Genomic DNA, 24,056 nt, shown 5'->3' with positions numbered 1-24,056 from the left:
TTCCTTATTCTACAAAAAAAAGAAGATATAAAGTTTGACATAGAATTTTGGTCAAATTAGGAGTTGTAAACCTTAAGTAAGATGTTTTCATTTATTTTTTGTTGTTGTTAAGTAATGCATATTGTAGACTTTAAAGACCAGACAATAAGATCACTATCCTAAGAATAATTAAAATACTATAAAATAAATACAAACAAAATACAATAGTGCAATATATCTTTAAATGGATGATCTTTAAATATACTTATAAAGAAATCATCCAAAATATAAAGAAAGAAACTCAGTTCAGGGAAGATCATCCAAAATATACTTATAAAGAAAGAAACTCAGTTCAAAGAAATTACAATATGTTCTATTTATAAACATATACATTATATTCTGATACAAACTAAGACCATGAGGGAAGACATTTCAGCAAAAATGTATCTTTTTAGTTAATAGAAAAACGAAGACTGAAGAGGGTACAATATATGCCAAAACCAAGAAGAGAGAAAATGAGAAGTTTAAAAACGTCCCTTGGAGTTATTACTTAACTTAAAAGTGTGTGAGGAGAAATATAAATGAGAAACCAGTCTAGAGATGGTAACAGGTTGTTTCTATAAAAGATTCCAGGTACAAGAAAAATGGTTAAACTTTTTTCTAAAAACCATTGCCAGCCACTGAAAATGTTACTAAGAGTGGAAGAATAAAAGCCTTTTGATAAAGGCTTCTGGCTTAATACAAATTTAGTTCTACCTGGCACACCTAGTTCACTGCTGTTTTCTTAAGTCCTAACTTTTGTTTGTTTGCATTCTTTTCTTCTTTCCACTGTCAGAGTTTTTATACTTCCAACTAGAAGAGGAGAATCTGTCAAGTACAACACTTGTCACTTCTAAACCTCTGTTCTTCCTAAGGATTCAGCCTTTATGCTCTCCATCTGACTCCATCCCTCACTTCCTATGATCTCCCAAACCTAGAATCATGATCCATGATAGCTTAGAGAGTTTATGACTGTCTCAAGGAGTTTATGTCACTGTCTCCAATTATTATCTTCATTCCATGCAGAGACAATTCTTCCAACATTCTAGACTCACAATTCCTTGAATGCCTCCCCTCCTGTGACTTTACTCTCCTCTTTATTTCAGCAACTTAGAGCTATAATTATATTTGTCATTGCCCCCTTGTCTCCATTTCCAACCTTCCACTCTTTGACTATAATACTGAGAGTGTCTAGCTAATTCAGCATACCTTTGCTACAGCAGATCCTTTAATTTATTTAGACAACTCATACATCATGTTATCTATTGAGAACTCCTTATGTTCTTTTTCCTTGATTATCAAGTTTATGGCACATTATGAATTCTGAATAGGTATTCTAATAAAATAATTCAACTATATTGCTCATGGTTCTCCAGAGAAACATAGTAGCCACCTGAAAGCCAAAGATTCAGGAGAGTTGGTAGCATGGCTCAACCTAAGAAGCCAGAATTCTGACAACTGGAAAAGGCTGATGGCCAAAGGGTTCCTAGAAGGCCAGGTGTAAGTCACAGCATCCAGAGGTCAAAGCATCCACTGGGAGTCTTTGTCCAAAAGAACAACTGTAGCACTAGTAGCCATCCAATCCAGGAAGAACCAAAGAGAGAAATTATTTCCATTTCTTGTGCTGTATTGATTAGATTCCCAGCCAATTTCATGTTGCCTGTCCTCAGTCAGGGCAGTTCTTTTATAATAAGTTTAATAATCCATACACTAATCTTCTCTGGAAAAACCCTCACAGATACCTTAGAAGTAATACCTACCCAGTTAACTAGGAATCCCTCAAACCAATCAGGTTGGCATCCATTCACACATACCATCATTCCCAGTATTATTCTCAATTATCAAAGCTGTAATTCTAGTTAATTTTAACTCTCTCCTCCCTCCAGACCTCCTTCCATGTAGATTTTGTCTGCAAAATTATACACAGTTGTATGATTAGTTTCAAACTGACAGTGTTAACTGCTTACATAAAGGTGATAATATGATAGATCCCTGGCTTAACATAATCTTCAAACATAACATATTATGTTTCACATATGGCTTGAAAAGTTTTCTAATTAGTTGAAATTATTCCCATAATGTTTTGGGTTTCTTCTCCTGGAAAACAAAGATTCAGCAAATTTGGATTTTTGTTGTTGTGTTTCACATGGCAATAGAATAGTAACTGAGTTCTTTCAGAGAAGTTGTGTGCCCTTTAAGAGCTCACACTTCTATTTCTCTCATCATTCCATACCATTGGCTTTTACTCAAATCATCTTTCTGGTTCATGAGGGTGTTTGATTTTGTGACCCTTTCCTGATAGAGCATCTATGACAGACTACACGTAAAGCACTTTGACAGTACATCAAACATATATGATTATATGACATATGTTATCCCCTACTGTAGATTTTATTGAGATATATGAGGCTGATTAATTACATCTAATCCAGAGAATTCAATTCATGACTCTTGTGTATATGTATTAATAATATTTTAATAGTATATAAATATATGTACAGGAGAATATATAATTTGACTTTACTTTTTATATAAATAGTGGGTCTAATTTATTAAAGAACACAGTCTCTAAAACTGAACTACATTTATTTAGAAACAAGTTATTAAACTTTATTAACTATAACATACCTAATGATCATAGAACAAAAGTATGAATTGTTTAATAGTATATATAAATAATTTTTAAATTAGTTCATTTTAGCCCTATATATTGATTTGTATGTATTTGTCTACAAAGATTGGTTAAAATAGACATGAAGAGTATAAATGTTGACTTCAGAGGATTAATGACTCCAATAAATTATTATTAGATTATTAGTCAGTGAATTATTTTTGAGATTTGTAAATTCTAAAATACATATTTTTAATTATTCTGAGTTTATTTGAACAGAATTAAAAACAATAATATCAATTCTAATGTATAAGTACATAACACAAATAAGAAGCAAACAAAACACAAAAGCAAAATTTGTTGAAATCACTTAACATCCTGAAGTTCCAGGTAAAAAAAAAAATAATTGTTTATCATTCTCAAAATCTGTAGTACAGATTGTAATTTATTTTCTTTTTAAAAAATAATTAGTTTCAGACCTTACATATAAGAAACTACTGATTCTATATACAACAGAGAAGATATTAATTCTTGATTACAGAATTTTTTTGTGAGTAAAAATTAAATTAATTCTATTTCTTCTTTTCCAGGTTTCTGTGGTCAATCAGCTGGATATGCAAGTCATCGTTTCTAATGTACCCCCTACTTTAGTGGAAAAAAAGATAGAAGATCTTACAGAGTAATGGATTTTATTTACTTTTATATTTCTTTTCATATGACTATAATTTTAACTTGATTAAATTATTTTAATCATTACACTATACAGATGAAACATATCATTTAAAATAATCTCTCCATGATAATCTATTTTACTCTTTTCCCAAACTATGTAACTTCATTGGAAACATAAAGAGTTTGAGAGTATTTTCATAATAATGAATATTAGTTTGGGGAAGATATCATTGTACAGAATGCTTTGATTAAATGATGCATCAACAAAACTTCAAAATGATACATATAGGAAATCATAACATGCATTATTTGAGTATATCCTTGATTTTGCAGTCTATTAAAAATAACTCATATTGCCAGTAATCCAACTAGTTCAGAAAATATGTTATTTCTCAAAGTGTTTTGACCAGGTTGCTACAGTTTATTATTTAAAAACAAAGTTGAGACTACTTTTAAGATACATATTTATTGGTGCATTGTAGTCATACATCTTATTGGGGTACAAGATGGTGGATGCTTACATGCACACATAACCAATTAGCCATTACTCAATTCCTTCTCCATTCTCTCCCCCTCCCTTCTTGTTATGTTTGGCTTAGTGATTGACATTGATATGTTTGTTAATGCACATCATGTACATTAGAGAATTTCTCTCTTTCTCCTCCCCCTTCATCTTAATTGTTCATCTATAATATTTTCTTCTTTGTCTAGACTTCCTCCTATAACCATTTTCTCCCTTGCTCTCACATATTAGGAAGAACATCTGTTTTCTTATTTTTTGTGACTGACTAATTTCACTTAGCATAATGGTTTCCATTTTCTCTATTTTTCTGTAAATGATGTAACTGTGTTTTTCTTTATGACTGAGTAAAATTTCATCATATACATATCCCATCATTTTGTAATCCATTCATCTGTTGATAGACATTTTGTTGGTTCCATAGTTTGGCAATTTTGAATTGTGCAGCTATGAACATCGATACACATGCATTAGTTTGGTAGTTTGGTTTCCATTCTTTTGGGTGATACCTAGAAGTGGTTCTGTGGGATTATAAGATAAATTCATATAAGGCTACAATAATTATTGTAGCTTTATATGGTTTGAAATCAGAAAATATATATCTTCTAGCTTTGTTCTTTTTCAAGATCATTTTGGGTATCTAGAGTCCATATTCCATATTAGGATAGATTTTTTTTCTGAAAAATAAAAATATAAATAAATGATAGTTTCACCTAAAAAAAATAGAAAAAAAAATTCTCTGGTAAGAAAGAAAGTAAAAAGAAATATTGAAATGTTATCTTTAAGTCATCAAAAGCTTGGTATCAGACAAATGAAACTGTTATGTGAGATTATCATTTTTAATTTTGGATAAATTGCTATAATACTAGATGTCAACCACTAAGCCAAGCATGGGAGGGAAGGATGGGGGGAGAAAGGGGTGGGGATCGAGTGGGGGCTGACTGGGCGATGTGTGCATGTATGTCTACAAAAGTTTGTATCCCACTATAATGTATGAATACAGTGCACCATTAAAAAAAAAAGATAAATTCATTACCGTTCTTCTGAGGATCCTTCATAATGTTGTCAAAAGTGATTACACTAATTTGCAATCTAATGAACAAAGTATTAGAGTTTCTGCTTCTCCGTATCTTCTTCAGCATTTGTTGTTGCTTGTGTTTCGAATGATAGCCATTCAAGTTGGAGTTTGATGAAATCTCAGGGTAGTTTTGATTTGTATCTATTGGATCAGTAATGATTTTGAGCATTTTTTCATGCATTTATTGGTTATTTGAATCTCTTCTTTTGTGAAGACAAGCGACCTCTAAGTTTTTCTCTACTATTCTGATACTATCAGAGATTATTAAAATATCTTTTATATTTCATTCTTATTCTAGATATTAGTCTTCTATGGAAGGAAGAGTTGGCAAAATGTTTCTCCCATTCTGTCAGCTCTCTGTTGAAATCTTGATAGTTTCCTTTTCTGCACAGAAGCTTTTCAGTTTAATACAATCCAATGTATTGATCCTCCTTTTAATTTCTAATGCCTTTGAGTTATTGTTGAGAAAAATTTTACCAGTGCCTGTGTTGAAGTGTTGGATCTACCCCCTCTTTAAGTATCTGCTCTTATTTTCAAGTCTTTCATCCATCTTCAATTGACACATTTTCAGGGTGAGAAAGTGGAGTTTATGCTTCTTTTTCTGCACATGGTTAAGGAGTTTTTCCAATACTATATGTTAAACATACATCCCTTCTTTTTCCTGTCCTTGGATGATCTCACTTAAAATAATGTTCTCCAGGTCTTTCCATCTTTTTGTGAATGACATAATTTTGTTCTTCTTTATAGCTGAGTAGAATTTCATTGTGTGTATTTCACTTAATTTGTAATTCATTCATCTGTTGATGGAAATCTAGGTTGGTTCCATATTTTAGCTATTACAAATTGTGCTGCTATGAATATGGGTATGTATATGTTACTGTAGTTCTCTGATTTCAACCCCTTTGGAAAAATACCCAGAAATGATATAGCTAGATCATATAGTGTGTCTATTTTAATTTTTCTAAAGAATCTCCACACTGATCTGCATAGTGGCTGAAATAGTTTGTACTCCCACCAAGACTATAAAAGAGATCCTCTTTCCCCACATTTTGACCAGCATTTGTTATTTGAATTCACTATGTGTGCCACTCAGATTGGGTTTAGATGAAATCTCAGTATAGTTTTGATTAGCATCTCCCTGATGTCTAATAGTATTGAACATTTTTCCATGTATCTATTGGCTAGTTGTACCTCTTCTTTTGTGAAGCATCTATTCAAGTTGCCTGTTTCTTTATTGGGTTGTTTTGCTACTGTAGAGTCTTTTGAGCTCTTTGTATCTTCTGGAGATTAACCCTCTGTCAGGGTGGTGGCTGGTAAATATCTTCTCCCATTCTTTAGTTTTTTTATTCAGTTACTTTGATGAGCAGAAACTTTTTAGTTTGATGCCATCCCACTTGTTAATTTTTGCTTTAATTTTCTGCACTTTGGAGGTCTTGTTGAGAAAGTTACTGTCTTTGCCTATATGTTGGAGTGTGAGTCTATGCTTTCCTTGAATTAACTTCAGAGGCTCTAGTCTAATTTCTAAGTCTTTGATCCATCTTGAGTTGATTCCTGTACACAGTGAGAGGTAATGATTTGGTTCCATCTTTTTACAAATGTATAGCCAGTTGTCTCAGAACCATTTGTTGAAAAGGCTGTCTTTTCTCTACCATGAGTTTGGCCTCTTTGTCAAGAATCAATTGACTATAGGCGTATGGGTTTTTTTCTGTATCTTCTATTCTGTGTCCCATAGATCTTGGTAAGTTGTATCTATTTTTGTTTAATTTCAGAAATTACTTTTTTTCCTCCCCTTATTCTTAATCTTATCCACATGTCAAAGAATACATCATATATTAAAACTAACTCAGATGGATTAGAGACCTAAATATCATCAAAATGGTCATTCTTTCAAAAGTGATCTATGGATTCAGTGCAATGCCCATTAAATTACCAAAATCATTCCTCACAAACATAGAAAAATTAGTCCTTAAGTTCTTTTTGAACAACAAAAAACTCAGAATAGCCAAAGTAGTTCTCATCAACAAAAAACAAGCAGAAGGATTCACAATAACTGACTTTAAGCTATACTACAAATCCATTGTAATAAAAACCAACATGGTTAATTTTTTCAAATATTTTCTTTTAGCGTTGGTATTGTATTCATAAATTTATTGAGATTCTACTTATATTGAAACACTTGTTTCTCTATCAATTTTGAATAATAACCCTGCTGGATATAGCAGTTTGGGTTGAAAGTTGTTTTCCTACAGGGTCTGGATTACATCATATCAGTCTCTCCTGGCATTCATTGGCTTGTAAAGTCTGGGGTGATATTTATTGTTTTGCTCCAATATGTCACCCATTCTTTTGTTCTCACTGCCTTTAAGATTTTTTTTTTCTTGGCCACTATGTTGGTCATTTTGATTATTACATAGTGTGGGGAGGTCCTTCTTTGGTCTTGTCTTAACGGTGTTCTGTATATCTCCTAAATGTGTAAGTTCAAGTCTCTTTCCATGTTTGAAAGATTCTCTGAAGTTGTTTTTCTGAATCTTTCTTCATGTCTCCATTTACTTTTTCATTTCCTGTATACTTGCCATGAGGCCTTTCATCATATTGAAGATCAAGATTCATAATTCTCCTTCTTGCATTTTTTGTAGGTCAGTATTCATGATTTCCCTTATTTCTTCACTGTTCCTAGCTCTCATATTTTCAGGGTTTTAGGATTTGTTCTTATGTCTTGGCATCTTCTCTTTTGTATATAAATGTAGGTATTCTGTTTGATCCAATCTTGTAGTAGAAATTTAGACATGTCAGTAGGTAAGCATGCTGGGGTAATGCGTACAGGAGTCGGGTAAAATAGAGCATAGTATTAGGTTTGTTACAGTTTGCACTGTTACAGTTTTGAGAGAACTGTTCCCAGATGTGGAAACTGTTCCTGTAAATGTGATTCTTGTCCAGATGTAGTATAGATATATACTAGTCCAAACTCTTGCTAAAAACTTAAATGAGTTCATTATCACAAAGATAGAAATATAGGTTGTATCTGCATGGTTCCATTAAAAGAGGGAAAGCTAGAGCTTAGAGTAAAGCACTATGTCACAGAGAGAGTGACATATGGGATGACATGAAACAAAGTCACCAAAGATTCCTGGACACAAAATATTTTTATAACTAGTCTTTTGACCCAGCTAGATCCACCCTGTCTCTGGCACAGATCCCCAGACCTTTTGTTACACTCCAAAATGTTTTAAGTTGCTTATTGGGAATCTGGGATTCCCCCACATCCTTGAGGATGTCCACTTCTCTTAGAAATGTAAATAGACCCTAGTCTTGTGGGCTTCTTCAATTCTCTCACCTGGAAATCTGGAGGCCTTTCTTTGAAGCTCCTGGCTTTTTTTTTTTTTAACTAACAAATATATATTTGGAAAATTGATAATTTTCCCCAATACTGGTACATTAATATATTTTGAAGCCTCTCCCCAATACTGTTACAACTTAAATAAGAATTTAAGTATAATAAGGTAGTATTTGGTTGAGGATGAGAGAAGGTTAAATAATGGGACTCTTGTAGTTAGTAGTATATTTATGTATGGAGATATGAAATAGCTTGAATAGAAAGTAAAGAGATACAGTAAGGAAAAAAAAAGTTTTGAGAGAAGAGATTTGATAGGTTAGAATGAGGACATTTGTAAAAAAAAATGTGGGGAAGGAGCAAATAAATATGAATAAATTAAAACAAGCTACAAAAACTAACAATTATTGCCGCAAACCAGCTCAGTCGAGATTGGGGTGATCCCACTTGCGATCGAAAATCTCAGAAAAGATGGGGGAGGATAGGGTGCCGTACTGCAGCTGCTTATCTGCAGCGATTCTTTCCCTTCTAGGACATAAATTTCTTTAAGTTCCTATTTACAGTGCTTCTGGAAAGAATCTGACATGGACAAGAGCTAATGACACTTTATTACTACAAGAACCCAGAAAAATTTATACCCTTCACCAGTAAAGTTAATAATAAGAGAAAAAGAGGTGAATGCAATCACCGTAAAACAATAGTGAATAACATGTAAACAAAGGTAAAAAAAAAAACTAGTCTGCTTTCGGCTTTCAAGAGATTAGCTCCAGATCTTCTCCCGATCTTGCAGATTGGCAGTTCCAAAGGGCAACTTCCAGAAGAAACGGGCACGCCCAGGGCTTGGAGGCCTCTCATGGAATCTTCTTTAACTTTTTTGGAACTTTCCATTTTTAGGGCTTAGTCCATATGGCAGGCATGGGGGGATGTGGCGATCCAGATGAATACTATTCAGCACAGTATTAATGCACTATGCATATTAAGGACTAATATTTACATATAAAATTGGTTCGAATTCAAAATGAGTGTTTGACTCTGACATTTCTTTCTCATATATTGGGATTTTTAAAAATTTTGTATCATGTGTGTTTTCCAAGTTTGCACATATTTTTTCTATAAGAAAAAATAGCCAAAAGCAAAAGCAAATGACTCATTAAGTATATTTTATGGTTATTAAAAATTCCTCTGAATATTCATTCAAAATAATTCATGCATGAATTATTTGATTTCATTGTTTTTTTTTTTTTGTCAATACCCAGGTATTATTTACTAATTAATAAGTTTTGAAGTTCTTAATCAAAATGATACCATCTTCTGTTGGGAGAAATAAAAAGGCAGAGAAGAATAATGAATCAATTTTTCTAGTTAGAAAATTAATACCTAGGATATGATATGGAGAGTAATTAGAATCATATTTGTGCTATATTCCCATATTTTATTCTAACATTTAAAGTAAATAAAGAATGGAGCTTTATTTTTATCTTCATTTTTTAAAATTTATTTTTGGTTGAAAATGGTATACACTTAAACTGTGCTTGGTGTCCTCTCTCCCCATCCCATTTTTCCTTTCCCCCTCCCACCCAGAGAGTGGCTTAAGAAACTGAAAATAGAGTACAGAGAAAATTAAGAGACAATGGATTATATTCTGAAAGCTACTACAGCAATCAGACATTCAAATATTATATGGACATGACCCCATATTCATAAATAAGTAGGACTGTTGTTTTTGTTTTGCTGTTGATGTTTTGTTTTTATATTACTTTTGTTTTGTTACTGTTGTTGCTGTTTTGTTTATTTCCCCATCCTTCTTTTACTTTTACTTGTTTTTTTATATGTATTTGATAGTTTGTTTTGTTTCCTGGTTTCACACAGTCACTAGTTCTTTTTATTTTATTCTTGTTCTTTTTTCCTGTTTCTTCCTCTTTCTTTTCTTTTTTATTTTTCCTCTTTTGGTTGTTTTTTTCTTTGATTGCATAATACTTAGCCTTGGTATCTTGTGTTGATATTTTATTTATGTTTGTTTGCTCCTTCTGCCACCCCTCTTACAAACTTCCCCACACTAAGCTATCTACTCTTTTCTCCTAAAACTTTTTCCCATAATATACCTCCTTGTTTAATCAAATATCTTTCACTTATAAAAAATAACAATTAAATTAAAAAATAAATAAAATGATATAATTATACAAATATTCTGGATATATTGTAGAGCTTTCAAACCATAGTCTAACAATAAACCCAAAATTAAAATTAAAATTTTATTCAATGATAATAATTATTACCCTAATTCTTTTGTACATGTTTCACTTCTTAGATGATAAAAGCAAGCCTATTCATTGTCTAAAGGTGTTTGTCAAATCAGATAGTATTTTGTTATATATTAATTTATACTATTTGTATTTCCTTTTTTTTTTTTTTGGGTGGTACTGGGGTTCCTGGAAGGCCTTCTACCTCTGGGCTACACTCCCAGAACTATTTTATATTTTTAAAACAGGTTCTCTTACGCCAGCGCGGCTGGCTTCGAACCTGCGCGATCCTCCTGTCTCTGCCTCCCAAGCATGGGGATTACAAGTGTGCGCCACCATGCCCAGCCTACTATTTTTATTTCAAATACATATATTGCTACTAAGGATTTAAAGCCATGTTTTGGTGGTTTGGCATCTTTAATTCTTATTTTTAAATAAATGCAATATTTATATTTTTCTTTATTTTAACTGCCGTATTATAAAATACTAAAATAACTTGGAAGAATATAAGAAATACAGTCAACAATATCATGTCTTTCTGTGTACATGGGAGTAAACAAACAAGATTGTTGAATTTTCAACATGGTAAATAAATGCTATTATTTAAAATGAATACACAAGTTGGGGACTGTGGCACATGCTTGTAATACCAGTACTTGGGAAGTTGAGATATGAGGATTGCAGGTTCATAGCCAGCTACTTAGAGAGGCCCTTCACAACTTAGTGAGACTTTGTGTCCAAATAAGGAATAAAAAATTGGTCTGGAGATGTAACATGGAGTAGAATGTCCCTGGGTTTATTCCCCCGGTACTTAAAAATATAATAAAAATAATAAAAAAGAAAAAGGAAAAGACACACACACACACACACACACACACACACACACACACACACACAATAATGTAGCCTGGTTGTACACAAGTGAAAAACAGCAAAGCTATGAGCAATGTCCTATGCAGCCCATGCAGGATAATCAGTGGTATAAAACACATACTACCTGATACCTATCTTTAGATGTTTATACAAATTTTAAGAAGTCAGGATATTTTTATTGTTGTTCACTATTTCTCATATATAGACCAGTGCCTAACATACACTGACTATTCATAACAAAATAATGACATTTTTTCCAAATTTTTAGCAATTTTCCACCCAACTCTTTTTCCTATATCAAAACACATTTTATACTTGGCTTCTCCCAACATGTTTGTTCTTTCACATGGAGTTCAGTTTGTTAAATATATGCTACCCATTGTTCAATTTAAAAGCTCTTTATCCTCAAAGAATACTTTAAACTAATAAATGTTCTTTTCTTTTGTTTCAAAGCACCTATTTCCTAGAATATTTTATTATATATGATTTTCCAATTAATCTCATCCTGACTTTGAATAATTTATATTTTTGGTGAAGTGTTATCTTCTAATATCACTAGGTAATTTTATTTGATTTGTGTGTGTGTGTGTGTGAGAGAGAGAGAGAGAGAGAGAGAGAGAGAGAGAGAGAGAGAGAGAGAGAGAGAGACACTGGGGATGGAACCTAGGAACATTCTACTTCTCAGCTACACCCCTAGCCCTATTTTTTTCCTCTATTTTGAAACAGGGTCTCATTAAGTAGCTGAGGCTGGCTGTGAAAATGCAATCCTCCTGTCTCAGTCTTCCAAATATTGGAATTAGAAGTGTGCACCACTGTGCCTGGCATTTTATTGGGTTTTTAAAGACTTTATATTTTTTAGAGTATTTTGAGGTTCACAGTAAAATTAAAATATTTTCATATATTCCATGTTTTACATATACATAGCCCCCTGCATTATCAATATCCCCTACCAAGGTGGTACATGTTGTGCTGGTTGAGCCTTCACAAATCATAATCATACAAGGTCCATACTTCACATCAGAGTTCATTGTATATGTTATGAATACAGACAATGTATAATGAAATATATCACTATTATAAGATCATATGAAGTATTTTTAGTACCTTGCATTATATAAAGGCAAATCAGATTTAAGAGAAAATAAGGATGTTAATTGAAAAAAAAAGATGTTAATTGTGAGAAAGAAGAAAGGAATAATATGCTAGTGGAAGAAGGACTGTTGTAATAGAGAAGATTCTCGACCAAAAGCTTCACAAGTACTTCAATGGTTAGGAAGGAAAGAATTTTTCCTTGGTAAGGAGGAGTAAACAGGCTAGAAAGATCTCAAAGTGGGGAAAGTAAGATCATCAGATAGGACACATGAGAGCCACAGTGGAAAATCCCTGGTCCTTCAGTATTTGTCAAAGGATATTTCAATCAGTAAATACATATGCACCTCTGAACCCTATTTCCCCCTCCTCCACTTTTTTTCTAGGTATCCTCAAACGGTATACACAGTATTAGACAGTTGTGCTTAGCTTCTAATTGTTTCATGGTTTCACCTGGATTTAATACTATGTTGTATAATAGTGTCACTGTATTATTGCCAACATGAAAATATTCCTCAAAACAGTGGATTTTAGCTGGGCATGGTGGCTCATGCTTGTAATCCCCGCGCTTGGGAGGTGGAGACAGGAGGATAGCGCAGGTTTGAAGGCAGCCTTGTACGCTGACTTAGGAGACCCCGTTTCCAAATAAAAATGTAAAAATAGGTCTGAGAGTGTAGCCCAGAGGTAGAAGGGCTTCCAGGAACCCCAGTACCACCAAAAAAAAAAAAAAAGTGGATTTTTCAAAGAAATAATTCAGAAAATTTGAGGAATCTGAGACAAAGCATAGAAGTTATTTGTATTCTATATTAGTAAGAGATAAAGAAAATGAAAAGAAGCATACAATTTTAAAAGATTTGCCCTCTCTTCATACTCATCTATGAGTCAGTGATGGTGCTTCTCAGCATTTGGGAGTCTGAGACTGGAGGATTGCAGTTTCCAGAACAACCTCAGCAACTTCCCAAGACCCTCAAGACACTGTTTTAAGATAAAAAATAAAAAAGCCTGGGGGTATATCTCAGAAGTAGAATGTTCCTGGGTTTAATCCCCAGTACTAGAAAAAATAATCTGTGTTTATATACATATCTCAAGGACAATAATAAGGCATCTTTAACCTGTAAGCTTTAGTCTCTCCTTTCTGTTTTGTTTAATGATCTATAAAAAATGGACCAATAAATAAATTAAATAAAGAATCACAAAATGATAGCATCCTTTTATTAATATGAGTATGTGTCCAGGCAACTACTACAATTTTTGGCTTATTGTATTAGATTTATAACTTTTGCAAATGGGTATATATTTCATCAGACATAATAGTAATGTAAATAATGAAACTTGATTATATAGTTCATATATGACTAATAGTCAAGGATCAGATTGTATCTTCCTCTAAATTATTGAGTAGATTGCACACTTAATAAATCCTTTTTCTACTTAAATTCTTTAGTAAGTTGCTTTCCTGGTTTCATATTAGCTCCCACTTCTTGTCCTAGTCTCAAAATATCAGCCAGTGTGCCTTTTTTAAATGCAAAGTGAATCTTATTACGTCAATATTTAAAACCTGACTATGAACCTGTTCATGTAGAACAAAAGATAGTGTTCTTATAGTCCTAAAAATCCTCATGTGATCCGTCCCACACCTTTGATACTCCAGTGGTCCACTATCATCACATCATGTTATTTACACAAGCAGTTGCAATTTCTTTTTTCTAGAATACTCTTTGCTAGAGTATCTACATCACACATTGTCTTCTTAAGTTCTTGCTTAAATATGAATTTCTCAATAATGCTTTTCCTGAAGACATTTTATTGTTTCAATTGTCTGTTTTTTGTTTTGCCCGATTAGAATGTAAATTCTGTGATATTAGAAGTCTTGTTATATTCCATTTGTTTGGACCATGAAAACCATTCAATAAGGATCTGCTGAATAAATGAGTGAATGAAAAATTTTCTAGTTAAACTTACCAGAGTTTTTATTATAATTTTATTATATAACTTTGCATTCAATATAATTATTTATATTTTAATATCTAAAAATATACACTTATATAAAGACATTTAAAGTATTTGACAAAGAGAAAAAGTTTAAGATTTACTTTTAATTTCTTAACTGTATTGTTTTAATTATGCATACTGTAAGTAATTAAAGCAAAAATATATAAAGAAAAATGTCATAAAAACTAAACTGAACTTAAGAAGGGGTGATGATGTGTATGTATGCCCCTACCATCTATGACTATGATGCACTGATAAAAACAAAACTCAAAGTCATAACCCATGGTCCTTTTACTCACATGGTATAAATATCATTCCAGACATCTCTGATGATTTATGTGTGCATGATATAGATATTACAGAATAGGTAAACATTTTGCTGGTGTGTGTGTGTGTGTGTGTGTGTGTGTGTGTGTGTGTGCGTGTGTTTGTTGAAATATGTTGTATATGTAATGAATATTGATGTAGAAAATGAATAGTATATAGAAATAGATGAGTAGAAAATATATTTTTACAAAGTATGCTCTCATTAAAATATTAAGTTCAATTTTACATATTCTTTCAGAAATATATATAGAATCAGGGCATATTTCTGTTGATCATAACATATATTTTATCCTAAAAAACCTCTAAAAGTTTAAGAACAAAGGTCTAGGGAGAAAATGCTGTTAAATGTTTTATGTTACATCATTTTTATTGATTTATGATGCTCTGAAATGATTAAATAATTAGTATAGTTATATTTAATTCCACATTTAATTTTAGTCACGTGATTCTGAAAAATTACATTAAAATATAGGTGAAGATAACAGGCTCAATAGACATGTTTCTTCATTATTTATGCATATATGAAGGACCTCATATATCCATATGATATATGGGATATATTATATGGTACCTACCTAAATGCACTGCAGAAATTATAAATTATTATACTAAAGCAATGGGACACATAGCCACCTTCTATGATGTATTTTATCATGTGGTCATGTCATTTTTGATTTGTAAACTAATGCTACTAGTAAGAAATATGCTTTAATAAAATATTGAATTAATTAAATAGAATTTGATTCATGGAAGGAGCTTGTTGGTGCAAACATTTAAGACAAATTAACAATAAAAATATTGGCAGTCAAATTTTGTGGAACACTTACTATCTGGTAAAAACTGTATAAAGATTTGTAAAGAAGCTTTAGTTCATTTAACACACTCACAACTCCACCTAAGAGATGATTTTGTTATTATGTATTTAAGAAAACCAAGATTTTTTTTTTTCTGGTGGTACTGGGAATGCTGGAAACCCTTCTACCTCTGGGCTACACTCCCAGACCTATTGTATACTTTTATTTGGAAACAGGGTCTCTTAAGCCAGCACGGCCAACTTCAACCTGCACAATCCTCCTGTCTCTGCCTCCCAAGAGCAGGGATTACAGGCCTGCACTACCATGCCCAGCAGAAAACCAAGATTTTGAGAAATTATAATTACTTGTTTAAGATTATACAATTGGTAAATTAAAAAATAAATAAGTAAACAAAGTGTTAATGCTTGTCGATACTGTGTTACTATTGTTGATACCTTTATTCTCCTTTAAGAATCTCTACAGAAAAGATACTGTAAGGTAAAAAGGCTATTGAGTGTGAAGTAGTGAGAGAAAAGGAAAAGAATGAATAATGCTTTGATTGACAACTTTCAGCTGTGCTGATCTACAAAACTTTAAAAACAGATAAAATATTGTACTATCACTGATAGTGTGCCCTGGCACACACTGGTACAACCATTTTGTCCAAAGTTTACTATTTTGGTTTGTTTTTGTTTCTATTATAATAGAAGAGAAAGCTGACCAATTTAATAGCTGAAGCAAAAGTTATTTCCAGATGTATCGAAGGATTTTATAATATGTTACTCTCCCTCAACTAAATACTTAATAAATGGACTCTAAAAGGAGTATTGACCCTATAATATAAAATTATCTGTCACATATAGTTATGTTTATAATAACAGTGGATTTAGATATTTATAAATACTTAACATGGATTCTAATATTAACCTAAAGAGTTAGTAATATTAAGTCTTTAATGAAAACAGTATTAAAATTGTCATTTGTTAAAATATGGAAAAGAATAATATTGTAATTTATATTTTCAGTTAAGATCAAGTTACATTATTAGAAAATTTTATAATTTTTCAAAATATTGCCTATTAACATTTCTATCTTTTCTTTTGAATATTATTTATTATATGTGAGATGGTATATATTTTAATTGCTTGAATTCACTTAAATAGATTGGCACAAATATTTTTATATTAACCATGTAAACTTAGCATAAGAACTATGACAACATCCTTTCATTGCAATAATATTCTTTGAACCTTTGCATCCTTAGAAAAGCAGGCATCCTAATCATGCATCTTAGCATATAAATATGTGAAATGTCTTTCAGACTTTGATGGGAAGTGTATTTATGATATCAACCTCATAATGTCAAGGGTTCTAAGACAACCATGGCTCCTTTAAGTGTAGACAACTTTAGGCAACGTTATTTATACAACATATTTGGCATTTTTTATGTCACATAAATACTCAAATGATATCATAAATTCACAAAGTCTAGACAAAAATAGGATATGGTTGATGACCTTTTCTACCTTATTTGGCTTCCAGCATTGTTGGGAGTTAAATGTTAACAAAAATACAGTTAATTTTTTCAAGAATTCACATTCAGAAAGCATTAGGAAAAAAAGCTGTCAGAATTTTTTATTTACTAAATATCACTTTAAGGGTGTTTTTTTTTTGTTTGTTTGTTTGTTTTTACCAGGAAGCCCATCAGAATGTCATGTTTGCACTTTTTTGTTTGATTTATAGGATTTTGGATCGCTATGTTCAAGAACAAATTCCTGGTGCCAAAGTTGTGGTGGAGTCCATTGGTGCTCGCCGGCATGGAGATGCCTTTTCTCTCGAAGATTACACCAAATGTGATCTCACTGTCTATGCAATTGATCCCCAAACCAACAGAGCCATTGACAGGAATGAGCTTTTCAAGTAAGTTTTTTGATTGTCTCTAGTAGCTCTCTGGCTGTAATAGCACCTGTGGATATTTCTAACTTAGGGTATGAGTATGACTGCTTAAAGTTTGAGACCCACCAAAATTTTGTCGGAAGTGAAGTGCATGTAATAAATCAGAGAGAAAACCTGGGATCTTCACATCTGGTTTCTAGTTCCAAACATGAACTACAATGATGTTGCCAAGTCTTTTATTGTAAGCAGCAGGGTGTCTGTTGTGCTCATGAGCAAGGAGCAGCTAGCTCTTTTAAGATCACCCTCACTCCAAGATTCTGGCAATCTGAGTGAAAAATACAGATTTTTAAAGTGACAGTTTGTCTGCAACAATTTCAGTCAGTATGAATGTTAAGAAGAAATCTAGCTATTTTACAGGCCTATGAGTTAGCAAAAATCATTGATTTTTTCCCCCTGAATTTCAGGGTAGAAAGCAGAGGTAATATTTACTCCCATTTAAGAACATACTATAGGATACCTCATCCTGGTGTGAACATAGATGTAACTTGATTAGTTGAGTTATATGTCAATAAAAATGTACAGAATCTTAAACAAACTGCTACATATTTTCTATCAGATGTTACTCTAACACAATTTAATCCTTTTAGGAAATAATTGTTCTTTGCTTTACTCAAGCAATACCTACTTTCAAACAGATTCTTGGACTGCAATTCCATTTAAATATATATTTTATTTAAAAGGTATATTGGTATGTAATCATATGTGTATGTTCCAAAGAATTTATGTGTACCCATACACATATACACACAATAGCCAAAAGTCATAATTTCAAAATTTAGTTTTTCTTGATCTATATGTATTAAATAGCATATAAACATTTCCATGTTCAAATTGATATATAACCACACATGTATGCAGATATTTATTTATTTAATAAATACCAATATTTATATTTACTAAAGTGAACAAATTCTGAATTTAGTATAATTTAAACTATTCAGCCACAAATTTCTCTGCTTCTACTTTAGTAACATGAAGTAATTATTTAATATTAATGTAATTTTAAAAAGAGCCATAGTTATTTTATTTATCAATTTATTTAAAGGATTTTTATGAAAGAAATATACTAATCACTGTGGAAAATATATGACTTAAGTGATGGTTCTCTAAGGCTTCATAATCACTACCCAAATAAAGTAACATTTAAATCTACCAAGCCAGTTTTTTAGTATTTTACTCATTTTAAATATTATTAAGGTCTATATTTTCAAACTAGTTTATACAACTTTTCTTTTTACACTATTTACACTTTTCTTAGTTTAAAAAACCCACCCACATTCTATGTTTCCTACATAAATTGATTTAACTTTCAAGTTTGTTAATTGAATTTGTTTTCCCTAAATTTGAAAACATCTATTTTTTGGATGTTTACCTGGTTTTAAAGAGTAAAATGATGGTGACTATAACTTGAATTGTACTGGAAATTAATTAAGGGGTAAACCATTTAGAAACAAACCAAGAAAGACTATTGACAAATCAAAAGTGTTTATATCGAGGAGAGGGCAGAATAGCCATGAATCATTAAAACTTTGCCTGAACAGTTTTCATTTTCAACTACTATCTTAGAAAAAATGGTCTATTTTAAGCTTTTGAACTTTTTCTTCAAATACTTTAACACTGAATAAATATACCAGAATATTAAATTTGTTGCCTAATTTCCAGGCAAATGAAAGTATATTTATTCTCTCAGTTTTTCTTATCTGGAAATATAAGCTTCTGAGAATGTATTTTTAGGCTAGAAGTCTAGAAACAAAATAATAATAATAATAATAATAATAATAATAATAATAATAATATTTTATTATTATTATTACTATAGTGAGTCCTGTTTGGTTTAAATACATAAAAACCAAAAAATCCCATATAGGCATAGAGAAACCTGGCATAACTTTTGTGACATTAGTAACTTAATTTGTTTGATAAGTTTATTGATATTTCAATTTTTTTTTTTGGATATCTGAATTGCTTAATTTTCTATAATAAATTATCTATCATTTCTATATTATTTTATCTCTCTGTGATTATCTGATCTTACATGGTCCACATTTTTTATTGTTTCTTAGTAGGGTTTTTTAGTTATTTTGTTGTTTTCTTTAATATTTCAGACATCTCTTTGAATATTTATTTTTAAACACCTCTATTGAGATGTAATCTAAGTATCATAAAATTCAACCATCTAACCAACCATTTAACATATATAAGCCAAATGTATGTATTTTAGTGTGTTCCTAGAACCAGGTAACCATCGCCACAATCAATTTTAGAAAATTTTAGAGCAGAAAATAGAAATTCATAAACATTTTGAGTCAGTTCCCATTTCCCTTTACCCACTCTCAGCCCCACGCAATCACTTACCTACATTCTGTCTTTCTATATTTTCCCATTTTTGAAACACACTTGAAATACTACTCTTACTTAACAATTAAAATCTTCTTGTTTAAATGCTAATAGCACCCCAAAGGATATGAAGAATGAATGCAGTCCCTATGAAAAAACCAATTACCTTCTTCACAGGGATAGTAGAAAAGAACCCTGGAATTTGCATGAAACCACAGAAGACCCAAATATCCAAAGCACTCTTAAACAAAATGAACAAAGCTAGAGGTGTCACACTATCTGACTTCAAAATATTTTGAAAGGCTATAGTTGCCCAAACAGCATGACACTGACATAAAGACATATGCATGGGACAGAATAGAGCCCAAAATAAATCTGAATATTTAAAATCAACTGATTTTTAATACAAATTGCAAGAATTTCTACTTTAGGAAGGAACAGTCTTTTCAAAAAATATTACTAGGATTACAGAATATCTTCAAGTATTTCTTGAGCCCCATTTCCTCCTGGTTATTTCTTTTTTGGAATTCCATATTTTTTTAATGCTCTGTTCTGGACCTCCCAATCCTCAACCACACACATATACTGTTTTTCCTTTGTGCTTTAATGTGGTAATTTCCCCTGGCCTCTTTTATTTTTATGTGTGTGTGTGTGTGTGTGTGTGTGTGTGTGTGTGTGTGTGTTACTAGGGGTGGAACCCAGGGGCTTTCTACCTTTGAGCTACACTCCCATATCTATTTTATGTTTTATTTGGAAACAGGGTCTCACTAAGTTGCTGTGAACCTCACTAAGTAGCTGAGGCTGGCTTCAAACCTGTGTGATCTTCCTGTCTCAGCCTACCAAGTGCTGGGATTACAAGTGTGTGCCACCATACCCGACTCCTTGCCCTCTTAAGTTTATAAATTCATCTGTGTGAGACTACTAATGAGTTCACTAAAGAAACTCTTTATCTTGATATTTTTTAAACAAAATCTCCAGCATTTCCACTGGACTATTTTCTATAGTTAGTAACACTGTCCCAAATATCTCTAGTGTTGGAGGTATGTTTTATACTTTCTATTGGATTTGAAATCCCTGCCTGATATTTCCAGTACTGAAGTGATCTGTTTTGCTTTATTTCCCTCTGTCTCAAAAATAATACTATCTTTGTTTTTTTTTTTAACCTTTTCTTGCCAGACACGTATAGAATAGCAAGAATGAAGTACTAATTTTTATATAGATGCAGAGGATATTAGGCCCAAATAGATTATTCCTTCTCCAGGTGTAGTGGATTTTGGTTATACCTTTTTCTCAGAAGCAGAACTTTACCTGAGTTCTACTCTTGGAATGGGTGTTTCTTCTCTCTTCCATCTCTGCTACTTAAGGTTATTGCTTTATATGAGATGAATCTCTGAGAAGCTCCCTAGTGGTGTGTGCCTGAGTCCTGGCTTTAACTGATTTGTTGCTGCCTATGCACTATGATTTTTTCTTGTCTCCTGCCATATCCTCAATCTATCTCATGCATGTCCATCAAAAAGAGTTTAAGAACTAAGTGCAAATGCTCCTATATTTGTGGGTTTTTGTTACTCTAACTTTATATACAAATATACATGTTCTTTTTTTTATCAATTTGGAAAAACTTGACTTATTTATTTATATTTGATTTTATAGCAGAATAAAACATTTTATTTGCCTGAAAAATGTCAAAAACAACTAAATCAAAATTCCCATATTTTAAGAAAAATATTATGACTTAAAAATAACTAGGCAAGTTGTTTTGAATGTACAAAATAAAAAACTTTATATCAAGTATGGACTCAAAAGTAACCAACTCTTAAATAATTACTTATATTACTTAAATTGAAAGCCCAAAATTTATATCTAATGGGGCTGTTGTATATACAAAGACTAGCACATCTTCCTAGGTGGTATAGACATGAAATGCAGGAATCCAGTGAACTGCCATGTTAAGTTACTTCCATGTGGTGGGGTAAATATTCCTTCAAGCATTGGTCTTCCTCTGCCTCTTACTTCTCCCAGTTTAGCAATATATTTCTTGTAATATAATTCTTAATCTATATTAATTTAGGATCTCTTTCTTTAGCTGATAAACAGTTCAAACAAAATGTCTAATATTTAATATGTTGTTCAGCATCTAAAATAATTTAGAAAAATTTTTATTAAAAAGTTTGTTTTTCAACTATAAATACAGACTGTAAAAAAAGGAAAAAGGCATTCTAATTGCTTTATGTCACAGTATAATCAATTAAGTATGTAACTTTAAAAATAAAATTGAATTATCTGAGCTGTTAGATTTTCTAAATTGAGGGACTAATAGTGGAATTCAAATCTGATACCAGACCCCTTTTTTTCTTGTATGAAAATTCCAAATAGGGTGTTATATAAATTTTAAATCAATATGATCAATCTGAAAATTGATCAAAACTGTCAACTGAACAAAAAATGTCAAAAAAGTCATGAAGTTTATTAAAAATGCAAAGGCATAACATTTAGTTATTTTTCTTTATTTAAGGGATACATAAGACATAAAGATTGTACACAGTGCTGGGGTATTATGTGATATTTTTATATTTGTACACATTGTGTAAATTTTAAAATCAGATAATGAGAATACCAAAGCCAATCTCAATACCCTGTAGGGGCAGGAAGAGTGAGGAGGGTGCTAGGAGGAAGCCCATCAAGTGCTGTGTGCATGTATATTACTGTCACTATCAAGCACATTATGAGATTACAATACACCAATAAAAGTACAAATAAATAAACAAATCAGCTTAAACGTATCTATCAGTGAAACCATTTGTTATTTCTTTTATGGTAAAAACATTCAGATATTTTTTCTTCTAGCTTTTGAAATAGACAGTATGCCATTGTTATCTTTGGTTACCCTACTGTGCCATGTCAGTGTCCAGAATTTCTTCTAACTGTAACTTTGTACTCACTGATCAACCTTTCTTCATTCCTCTCAACTTCCTACTCTCCACAGACTCTGATAACATCATTATATTTTGATATAATAAAATTTTGGGCCACGTAAGTTTATGTTTTCTATGTTTTTCAAATTAAGAATAGTATTTTTATTATAAAATACAATTTTAAAATGACATTTTAACTTTATTCTGTACAACAATTACTATGAAAATATTTTTAATTAAAAAAGGATTACATTGAACATGCCAAGATCTTAGCAGTGGCTATAGTTTTCTTTGCACCATGGAACTATATGTAATTTTGCTTTTTAAAAATTACTTTGTGTTTTTCAGTGTTCTTTATTAGAAAAATTTACCATTAAATAAAAATTCTAAAAATTAAAAACAACTAGGATATTCTTTGATTCTGTGGTATTAAGAATACAATTGTTAGCCAAGTGTGGTGGCACACACTTGTAATCTCAGCATTTGGGAGGCTGAGACAGGAGGATAGTGGTTCACTGACAGCCTCAGCTACTTAGTGAGGCCCTTTGCAACTTATTGAGACCCTGTTTCAAAATAAAGAATAAAAAACTAGGACTGGAGGTGTTTCTCCGAGGTATAATACCTCTGGGTTCCATTCTCTGCACTGCAAAAAATAAAAAAATTAAAAAAAATTAAAAAAGAATACAATTGTTACATCAATAAATACCATTTATAAGAGACTGTTCAGAAGTTTCCCAGAATTTTTTTATTTTATTTTTTTTTATTTTTATTTTTATTTTTTTGGTGGTACTGGGGTTACTGGAACCCCTTCTAACGCTGGGCTACACTCCGAGACCTATTTGTATACTTTTTTATTTGGAAACAGGATCTCTTAACCCAGCGTGGCTGACTTCAAACCTGAGCGATCCTCCTATCTCCGCCTCCCAAGCGCAGGGATTACAAGTGTGCGCAATCCTGCCCGGCCCTCCGAGAAATTTTAAAAATATATAAAACTTGCTAATCACAGTGCACAGTATGTACCAAATTTTCAAACCAAAAATTACATAATTTTATCCTTGAATCTCCTGCCAAATGCTATAGCCATAATTGGAATTAAAATATTTAGAGAAAAGATTTACAAGAATGCTAGGATTGAACTAACTACCACTTGTCATTCTGACTCTACTAATATGATATCTGCAACACTGGTTTAGTCTTTTATAACTTAGGCAAAAAAACATTTTAATTTATTCACACTTATCTCTTAAAACAGTACTTTGTTTTAAGATTTGGGAATGGTGTGGTGGAAGACAGTATCTGTGTAGAG

General features: G+C 31.8%; 1 protein-coding gene across 6 annotated transcripts in view; it reads left to right on the top strand.

Moving 5' to 3' along the window:
- The window catches only part of PCDH15 (protocadherin related 15), a gene marked incomplete at both ends in the record, with an annotated part of 813,688 nt that overhangs the window by 747,542 nt on the left and 42,090 nt on the right, over positions 1 to 24,056 (top strand). For all 6 annotated transcript variants that reach the window (XM_080699048.1, XM_080699046.1, XM_080699047.1 and 3 more), the window contains 2 exons: positions 3,220 to 3,308; positions 17,289 to 17,465. In XM_080699048.1, coding sequence (XP_080555174.1) covers positions 3,220 to 3,308; positions 17,289 to 17,465 — 266 coding nt within the window. The remainder of the gene's footprint in view (positions 1 to 3,219; positions 3,309 to 17,288; positions 17,466 to 24,056) is intronic.

Source organism: Muscardinus avellanarius (genome assembly GCF_963383645.1).
Source record: "Muscardinus avellanarius genome assembly, chromosome: 7".
Lineage (NCBI taxonomy): Eukaryota > Metazoa > Chordata > Mammalia > Rodentia > Gliridae > Muscardinus > Muscardinus avellanarius.
This window is presented reverse-complemented; position numbering and strand designations above follow the sequence as displayed.